This window comes from Penaeus vannamei, chromosome 1 (assembly GCF_042767895.1).
Source record: "Penaeus vannamei isolate JL-2024 chromosome 1, ASM4276789v1, whole genome shotgun sequence".
Lineage (NCBI taxonomy): Eukaryota > Metazoa > Arthropoda > Malacostraca > Decapoda > Penaeidae > Penaeus > Penaeus vannamei.
Window position 1 is genome coordinate 41,012,123 of NC_091549.1, and position 10,000 is coordinate 41,022,122.

Genomic DNA, 10,000 nt, shown 5'->3' on the forward strand with positions numbered 1-10,000 from the left:
CTTTTGATCCGAGAACTTTAGTCTGCTAATTACCAAATACACACGCCATGCCTTTTTTTATGTTCATATACATTATTGGCTGTTTTGCCGAAGAATACCCGTCGGTAAAAACGCTAGGTCAATCCCAGTAAGAAAAGCTCATTCAGCATTCCGCCTTCTGCTTTATCCAGCGCATGTGTTATATCGTATCATTTACTTTCCAAACGAGAAAGCTTGGCGCGGAATATTGTGTGGCGGGAATCAGATGTGGCTTAAGTCACCTGTTGTACTCTGGTGGCCGCTTGGCGCGTGCACGCATTCACGCGCCAAACCCCGCTTAAGGTACCACCCCTTACCTACTGAACAACTTCATATGCGTCTTTTTGTTATAGAATCTGCGTCGCTTTAGGGGAAAGAACGAAATGCGATATGAAAGTAATCTAATTTTGGAATATGTATTAGGGAGTTCACTCTGAGCGGGGTTGGGCGATGGTTAGACCCCTCGAGGCTCCAGCTGCACTCGGGAAAAGCGGGAAAACTGCCCGCCAAAACGCCCCGATCTCCGTCAGGTCCTGAAGTTAATTTATTTACGGCGTCAACATTAGTGCTAGCATTTTCGTATTATATTTTATTCCCGGGTGATGTTCTCTTGATGATTTTTGCTTCCGTGGGTATATTTTATTTTCTCTTCAGTTGTGCTTCGAGGAATCCCCATGGGAAATTTGGTTAACGGAAGTGGATTTATAGTGAAAGTATTGATTTTTTTTAGCCGAGGCTTCATGAGGTTCTGGATTTCTTGACGCTGTATAAACACTATTTCACAAGTTATTTTCAGGTCATAATCCGTTAGGTCACATGAGGTTACCCGATCTGTTGCTTTCAGATAATATAACGTCCTTTACACCTTAGTAGAAATTCAGAAAAATAATTAAATGAAGAACCACCGAACAGCAGACACATTTCCACATCATTATTAAACATTAATTCTAAAGAAATGATCGGTAGGCCATAGTTTTAGGTTAATGTAAACATTTCCGAAAGAGGACATGCCGATAGGAAAGTGCTGTCTAAGGCGCGGGAAAGTCGGGTATCTGTAACGTCAGGAGTAGCGTTACCGGCGATAGGGAAGGCGAGGGGAGAGGGGAGGGAGGTAGGGGCTTACCGCGCCATGGGTCGTGGGAGACGCGGTTTACCCCCACCCCCCTTAACTCCCCCCATGTCTCAGGTCCTCACCCCTCCCCATGGGATGCCCCACACCGGGACGGTCAGGCTACACCCAGGTCAGAGCGAGGGAGCTCAGTACCTTTGGTCGTGTCACCCCGAACGGAATAACCTCTCTGCCATGGGATCGAAAACCATACCGGATATATTACTTCACAGTCTTCATGGACAACAGTTTTTAATCACTTGCGGTAAGTGGACCTACTGTTGTGATAAGTGACATCTTGCAGATTATGAACTCGTAAGCAGTGATCTAGTTCGATTCACCATAGATTATTTATCTAGTTGTTAATTATCATCCCATTTTTATGAAAGTTCTGTGTCAAAGAAGGGGCAGAAGTCGCTTCCCTGTGTTTCGGCTTTAAGCGGCGGGGAAGTGAGGCATAGATTTATATTATAGGGTAACTTAGAAGGAAAATGTAAAATAGAACTGTGTAGCACTTCATACTGATGCGAACTAATGATATATGATATATGTCTGTAAGGAAATTATTCTATAAACACATAGAAAGTCGCGCGCTTATTTTGCGCACCTTTTACCATCAATTTGATGTTTGTCCGATCAGCTGGTGAGCCAGCTTGAAATTTCATATTTGGCGCGCAGTGACGTAAGATCTTGTAACCAATGGGCTAACGGCAACGACGTCTCGCATTCCAATGGCTGCTAGGGTCATTGTTCCCTCGCGCCTAAAAATACGTCTCGAACACCCGCACAGCTGTTCGATTTTGAATCCGGTAAGATTAATTATAGTCAATGGTATAGGAACATTTCAAAAACCCAAAGATAACTTGAATCCATCACGCCTTCGGAGAATATAAATCCAATGTTTACATCCACCAACACCCGAAATTCCCTCCCGGCAACTCACCCGCCAAACTAGCCAATCGGAAGCCGTCTTGGCGCCTAAGCCCCGCCCACGTGCTTTTGGCGCCCACCTCCCTCGCGCGCGAAGCTCCTCACACAGGTCTTCCTCGGTGCCCCAAACACACCATGTACGCCGAGCTCTGAGATACTGTGGATATTGCCTCCGTTTTTTAAGGTAAAACCGAAAACGAGGAATGGAAGTGAAAAATGTAAATGTGTAGTGCATGAAGTACTTATGGTTTAAAGAGGAAAAGTGCAGATGGGAGGAGGCGAGAGAGGGAGAGAAGTGATGCTTGGGATCTCCCGGGTGTTTTCTTGCCCGGGGTGAATTGGCGCGTTGTTTTTCTCTCATAATTTGGGCTTTTTCCGGGTGGTTGAGGCTTACCTGAGGGTTGGTATACCGAGATGATAATGTTGAGATGGAGTTTTAAGTGAAACTAAACCCCAAAGAGGTTGAAACATGTTCACAAGACCTGTTGCTGGGGAGACAAACACCGCCTAAGTTGAAGAGGGTCACAAAGACCTTCGTTTTCCCCGCTTTAAATCGCCACAGGACTCTTCCAGGCGACATTTATCACATTGGGTGGAATCAGGTGGATGGGCTCTGAGATCTGAAGTGGATGCGAGTGGAATAGCTGTTTAAATAGAGTGGATGGAGGAGGTGCAAGGGTGGGGGTCCTCGAGGCGGGGTTGGCGGGCAAAAGTTGGCGCCGAGTTCTGATTTCCACCCATATTTATCTCATTTTCTGGCCTGGTACTACTTCTACTACATCCATGTTGCAGTTTTTGCATTGTAGTTGTTCCATGTGGCGAGATCATTAATGCTTTTGAAGTCGTTTTACTTTGCTGCGCGGGGAAATGACTTGGTATGATGTGGCCATTTAATTTTGAGGGTCAGTTACATTTCCGTGAATTTTTGTATCTTGTGACTCGAGAAAGGCATCATATTGTATAGTATAAAGCTTGTATAGATGTCCAGATGGGTTATTTTTTACCTATTATATGTTTCTGATTCCACCATGTGTTGTGCATGATTGGTACTTGTTTGTTTGATTTTGTTTTACTGTGACTCTTAGGCATTGCTTATTCTTGTGCCTTTTTGGTGATGAATGGCATTCACAAAGCTTAATAAGTTGCACTGACTACACGTTGAGTGATCTATTTCATAAATTAATTGTTTTGTCACCAAAGCATGCCATATGCATTCCTGGGCAAGCATGGTTGTGGTCCTCCATTTTGGGAATGGGTATCATATCAAAACTTCTTTAAATGATTAGCATTTGCCCTTTATTTATTGCAGCCCAGTACATCATCACAAATACATACAACGGAGATACATGATGAGTTATAACAAATCCTATGTCCTTTGCAGGCCCTGTTAGCATCACCAGATCTCTCCCACAAGCAACACACACCTCCTCCATGTCTCAGAATCAGAGAAGGTAAAGGTGGATCATTTAAGTTCTCTCAATAGCTAAGGTTCTTATTGCAGTATTTGAAGATGTTCTCAATAATATAGATATAATTATTATTCCTGTTCAGCTAATCTAAGTTATTTACAGGCTTAAAAATGGCACTCTCTCGACTAGAACGAAACCGGCTATTCTAAGAACTCGAAAGAGAAAGAACTCTGAAAATGAAGATGAAAATAAAGAAGTAAAACAGGCCAGATTGGATACGACGGAAATGGTATGAACTTCCTTTATTTTCCTCTTTAAGTATTTGGAACTGATTTTATATGGAAACCTAAATATTCACTTCTCTGTTTAGTAATTTTTTAAACAAACAATCCTGAATTATAAGGTTTTATGATAATTTTCACTTACATTTCAATGATGAGTAAAAGTGCCAAAATCATTGTGTGTGTGTGTGTGTGTGTGTGTGTGTGTGTGTGTGTGTGTGTGTGTGTGTGTGTGTGTGTGAGTGTGAGTGTGAGAGTGTGTGTGTGTGTGTGTGTGAGTGAGTGAGTGAGATGTAAGAGTGTGTGTGTGTGTTTGTATGTATGTAAGTGTGTGTGCATGAGAGTGTGAGACACAGATAGAATGGAGGTCAGTGCATGCATTGTATGGATGGGAGTTTGTGGTTGAAGCTGTGTGCATACCAATATGTACTGGAATTGCATGGCTGAAATTGTATGGTGTAACTCTCTGCCTAAATTGCATGGATGTAACTTAGGTGGATGTATAAACGTACATACATTGTTTGAATGCAACTGAGTGTATATCTGAAGTGACTGGATGCTTGTGAATATTTTGTGTGATGTATCTTATGTGGATGTAGCAGTGCAATAATTGTGTGGATGAAACTGCATACATGGGGAGACTGGAATTTTGTGCATGCACAGGGAGACTGCAAGTCTGTTTATACTCAGAGAGGCTGCAGTTCTGTGCATACTCTGAGAAAGAATTGCATACATGGATACTCCAAGGACTGCATACTATTAGAGGCTGCATGTGTGTGCATAGCTGGGGAGAGTGCAAGTGTGTGCATAGCTGGGGAGAGTGCTAGTGTGGGCATAGCTGGGGAGAGTGCTAGTGTGTGCATATCTGGGGAGAGTGCTAGTGTGTGCATAGCTGGGGAGAGTGCAAGTGTGTGCATAGCTGGGGAGAGTGCAAGTGTGTGCATAGCTGGGGAGAGTGCAAGTGTGTGCATAGCTGGGGAGAGTGCAAGTGTGTGCATAGCTGGGGAGAGTGCAAGTGTGTGCATAGCTGGGGAGAGTGCAAGTGTGTGCATAGCTGGGGAGAGTGCAAGTGTGTGCATAGCTGGGGAGAGTGCAAGTGTGTGCATAGCTGGGGAGAGTGCAAGTGTGTGCATAGCTGGGGAGAGTGCAAGTGTGTGCATAGCTGGGGAGAGTGCAAGTGTGTGCATAGCTGGGGAGAGTGCAAGTGTGTGCATAGCTGGGGAGAGTGCAAGTGTGTGCATAGCTGGGGAGAGTGCAAGTGTGTGCATAGCTGGGGAGAGTGCAAGTGTGTGCATAGCTGGGGAGAGTGCAAGTGTGTGCATAGCTGGGGAGAGTGCAAGTGTGTGCATAGCTGGGGAGAGTGCAAGTGTGTGCATAGCTGGGGAGGGTGCAAGTGTGTGCATAGCTGGGGAGGGTGCAAGTGTGTGCATAGCTGGGGAGGGTGCAAGTGTGTGCATAGCTGGTGAGGGTGCAAGTGTGTGCATAGCTGGTGAGGGTGCAAGTGTGTGCATAGCTGGTGAGGGTGCAAGTGTGTGCATAGCTGGGGAGAGTGCAAGTGTGTGCATAGCTGGGGAGAGTGCAAGTGTGTGCATAGCTGGGGAGAGTGCAAGTGTGTGCATAGCTGGGGAGAGTGCAAGTGTGTGCATAGCTGGGGAGGGTGCAAGTGTGAGCATAGCTGGGGAGGGTGCAAGTGTGAGCATAGCTGGGGAGGGTGCAAGTGTGAGCATAGCTGGGGAGGGTGCAAGTGTGTGCATAGCTGGGGAGGGTGCAAGTGTGTGCATAGCTGGGGAGGGTGCAAGTGTGTGCATAGCTGGGGAGGGTGCAAGTGTGTGCATAGCTGGGGAGGGTGCAAGTGTGTGCATAGCTGGGGAGGGTGCAAGTGTGTGCATAGCTGGGGAGGGTGCAAGTGTGTGCATAGCTGGGGAGGGTGCAAGTGTGTGCATAGCTGGGGAGGGTGCAAGTGTGTGCATAGCTGGGGAGGGTGCAAGTGTGTGCATAGCTGGGGAGGGTGCAAGTGTGTGCATAGCTGGGGAGGGTGCAAGTGTGTGCATAGCTGGGGAGGGTGCAAGTGTGTGCATAGCTGGGGAGGGTGCAAGTGTGTGCATAGCTGGGGAGGGTGCAAGTGTGTGCATAGCTGGGGAGGGTGCAAGTGTGTGCATAGCTGGGGAGGGTGCAAGTGTGTGCATAGCTGGGGAGGGTGCAAGTGTGTGCATAGCTGGGGAGGGTGCAAGTGTGTGCATAGCTGGTGAGGGTGCAAGTGTGTGCATAGCTGGTGAGGGTGCAAGTGTGTGCATAGCTGGTGAGGGTGCAAGTGTGTGCATAGCTGGTGAGGGTGCAAGTGTGTGCATAGCTGGTGAGGGTGCAAGTGTGTGCATAGCTGGTGAGGGTGCAAGTGTGTGCATAGCTGGTGAGGGTGCAAGTGTGTGCATAGCTGGTGAGGGTGCAAGTGTGTGCATAGCTGGGGAGGGTGCAAGTGTGTGCATAGCTGGGGAGGGTGCAAGTGTGTGCATAGCTGGGGAGGGTGCAAGTGTGTGCATAGCTGGGGAGGGTGCAAGTGTGTGCATAGCTGGGGAGGGTGCAAGTGTGTGCATAGCTGGGGAGGGTGCAAGTGTGTGCATAGCTGGGGAGGGTGCAAGTGTGTGCATAGCTGGGGAGGGTGCAAGTGTGTGCATAGCTGGGGAGGGTGCAAGTGTGTGCATAGCTGGGGAGGGTGCAAGTGTGTGCATAGCTGGGGAGGGTGCAAGTGTGTGCATAGCTGGGGAGGGTGCAAGTGTGTGCATAGCTGGGGAGGGTGCAAGTGTGTTGTTGGTCATGCACAATTTTGGAGACTTTGCAAATCATGCATAGCTTGGATAGGGAACTGTCTGCATGTATAACTTGACTGGCTTGTAAGTCTGTGCATAGATTTGGTGGCTTTAAGTTTGTGCACTGTGAATGTCTCAAACAGGTCAAATTTATATGCATACCTTGTTATACCTTGTTACTACAGGTTTGTTTGCTTGGATTGCAGTTTTTTTATGTAGCATAATATATATCCCACTAAATATTATTTATTACTTTATTACAGCCTCTTCCCCTTGGTGATGTAACCTCAAGCCTCAACATAGAAAGAGAAAGATCAATTACTCCAGATAACCCTGTACCGGAAACATGGCACAAGTAAGCAGAGTTGTGGTTGTGTTTCGGTTATGGAAATTAGCATTAAATTGTTGGCAAAGGGTTTGGAAAGAATCTTTCTTACAGTTGCTTTTTCCTTGCAGATTCAGAGGCTTGACTTGCATCCCAACACCAGAGTCCAACAGAAAACTACCACTGCCAAAACTAAGTTGGGCAGATCGAGGGCAGGTGTGGACACTAATGTGTCGGAAAGACCGCATGTATGCACGCCAACCTGACTACCTCTCACAGCATCCATCTCTTCAAGCGCGCATGAGAGCTATTCTCTTAGATTGGCTGACAGAAGTACGTATAAGGAATATTTGTATTGTTTGTGTTTTATAAACTTGTAATCTGATATATATATATATATATATATATATATATATATATATATATATATATATATATATATATATATATATATATGGACATCTGATTTTCAGATGTTGACACACAAAAAAGGTATTTGTATATTAATACATTCATTTTTTAGGTGTGTGAAGTATATAGGCTGCACAGAGAGACCTATTATCTAGCTACAGACTACATAGACCGCTACCTCAGTGCTACACATGATGTACCCAAACAGCAACTACAGCTTATAGGTAAGCATAAATAATACATGTGGATTTATTGCCTAGGTTGACAACTTTTATTCTTTAAATGTTTCTTTCTATAGAACCATTTGTTGATATTTACATTATGTTGTTAGATACATTCTGGATAGCTGTTGGTAAATTTTCATTTTGTGTATTGTCATTGTTTCTTCTAATTCAGATTTCTTATTTTGCAGGTATAACATGTTTATTCATAGCTGCAAAAATAGAAGAAATTTACCCACCAAAGTTGTCAGAGTTTGCATATGTGACAGATGGTGCCTGTATAGAAAATGAAATCCTAGTAAAAGAGCTAGTCATACTACAGGTAAGAATTAGTTGTTTGATATGGTGAATGTATATTTCAGGGAAAACTGGATTATTTTGAAAGTAATTGGAATTCTTATTATTATCATTATTATTGTTGTTGTTGTTATTGGTATTATGTTTGCTGTTTTATTTTCTTGACCTGAAAATGTAGAGAATTCAGCTATTTAATTAAAATTTTTGTTCCAGAAACTTAATTGGGACTTGTGTCCTGTAACCTCAAACTGCTGGTTAAACACATACCTGCAGTTGAGCCAAGAATTCGCCATGCGAGAGGCCAATGGTGGAGAATCTTCCAGTGATGATCATAGTTTTGTATATCCTCGTTACTCACCGTTAACATTTGTTCAGGTAAGCACTTCATATTGTCTTATTTTGTGTGTTTTGCAGATGATACCCATTCTGAGATCATCTTGAAAGACAATATATTTGAAATGATTAATTTTGTGTCTTTTCTCCTTCCAGGCAGCAAGATTGTTGGATCTGTGTACCCTTGAGATTTCCAGCTTGTCCTTCAGCTCAAGCATAGTTGCTGCTACTGCAATGTGCTACATGACCTCCCCACAGTTGGCAAGTCAAGTATCGGGTTATTCTACAGAGGAGATGCAAGCATGCTATGATTGGATGGCAGCTTTTGCAGTCACAGTGCATGAAATGGGGCCAATGCAGTTGAAGTCCTTCAGCCAAGTGGCCCAAGATGACATCCATAACATTCAGACACACTCAGTTGATCTTGACACTTTGGTAAGACTGATTTTTATTTTTATTTTTATTTATTTTTTTTATTATTCATTCATATATATATATATACATATTTATTCACATGTTTTTTATATATTTTGCTGATAGTCTTTCTCTCCAGGCCAATGAGAATACTAATTGTTAATTTTCTGTTTCCAGGAACGAGCTCAGATTAGATTAAGTCAGATTCAGTCGTCATCCTCTCGGAGTAGCCCTCAGACCACAGAAGTTTCTGTGGCTATGCTCACTCCACCCAAAACTGATGAGAAGACTAGATTTGTAGAGTATACTGGATAGGAAGTTCAACAGTGTAGATTTAAGTGTGCAAATGGCTCAATAACACTCATTTGGTCCATTCCATAGTGGTGATTAGATATTTCCAGCATGATCTTTAGGGCTCAGGATTATATCTTGATTAAACCTGTATATTGTAAGCCAGTTTTACAGGGTGTCTTCTGTAGGATTATGCATGCAGTGGTTGAAGCCATGTAGCCATCTCTTTTAAACATATCAAGCATGATAATGGCCATGCTTATACATATCAGAGGCATTTTATGCTAGTTATAGTGACCTAACAAACAAAAAAAAATATATAAAAAATATTGTATATTTGCTTTGCTCACTAATGCGCATGCTAGACATCATATTTTCTTACATGTTGTGGATGTTACAGGATATTTGAGTTGTTTTAATGGGAAAATTACATTATGGGGTTATTCAGTGTCTTGAAGTATTGACAGTTTTTGGTATGAGTTCTCTTATGCATATGGATGATAAATTGGTAATTTATTGACGTCATGCAGGTTCCTCCTGTCATCATGGGCTTGTTAGTGAGTTCTCTTAATTTATATTCTTGTACATAATTAGGTATGTTATATTACAATAAGGTTCAAATCGAATAGATAGTGATTAGCCAAATAAAACACTTTGGAGTTACAAGATGGAGAGGATCTTAGTGGTCAGCATTGCAAGGAGTGGCATTTTGCTGTCATGAAGACAGGCTGTGTACATATCACTATGACTGTGCCTGGTAAAACAAATCTAGTCTTTTTCCGTAAGGGGATTACAATTTATTTTGTTTTAGTGCCGAGTGCAATGGTGTTTCATAGGAATATATGAAGTACATTTTTTTCATTGTTTTTCCTCTTCAACTCCTAAACTAACAAGAGACGTAGTGCTGTTTTGTATAACGAATCATTGCATCATGCCAGCTTTTGTATTTTTTTTTTTCTTCAGTTTAAACATATATGCGCAAATATTATCATCTTTGGGAGTTTCAACACTGCGTTCATCTTTGTGTTATCTGTGTGATGCTGCAGGGCTATTATAAAGACTTCATGTTGGAGCCTTACAAATACAACTTAAAGGAGCCAGACTCCTTTTCCTTTTTGAGTCAACGAATTTATAAAGGAGCTAGGGCTTTTGTGTGTT

General features: G+C 43.2%; 1 protein-coding gene across 4 annotated transcripts in view; it reads left to right on the forward strand.

The window, feature by feature from the left end:
- LOC113822658 (G1/S-specific cyclin-E) overlaps positions 1–10,000 on the forward strand; it is a 12,624-nt gene that overhangs the window by 2,098 nt on the left and 526 nt on the right. For 2 of the 4 annotated variants that reach the window (XM_070123069.1, XM_070123084.1), the window contains exons 2-10: positions 3,438–3,507; positions 3,628–3,754; positions 6,814–6,905; positions 7,007–7,208; positions 7,399–7,510; positions 7,699–7,829; positions 8,018–8,179; positions 8,294–8,572; positions 8,729–10,000. The exon at positions 8,729–10,000 is cut by the window's right edge and continues 526 nt beyond it. In XM_070123069.1, coding sequence (XP_069979170.1) covers positions 3,438–3,507; positions 3,628–3,754; positions 6,814–6,905; positions 7,007–7,208; positions 7,399–7,510; positions 7,699–7,829; positions 8,018–8,179; positions 8,294–8,572; positions 8,729–8,866 — 1,313 coding nt within the window. In that variant the 3' untranslated portion in view covers positions 8,867–10,000. Of the gene's footprint in view, positions 1–1,180; positions 1,392–2,135; positions 2,241–3,437; positions 3,508–3,627; positions 3,755–6,813; positions 6,906–7,006; positions 7,209–7,398; positions 7,511–7,698; positions 7,830–8,017; positions 8,180–8,293; positions 8,573–8,728 lie in introns of those variants that run through there. The other 2 variants (XM_027375196.2, XM_070123076.1) reach the window with 2 other exon arrangements.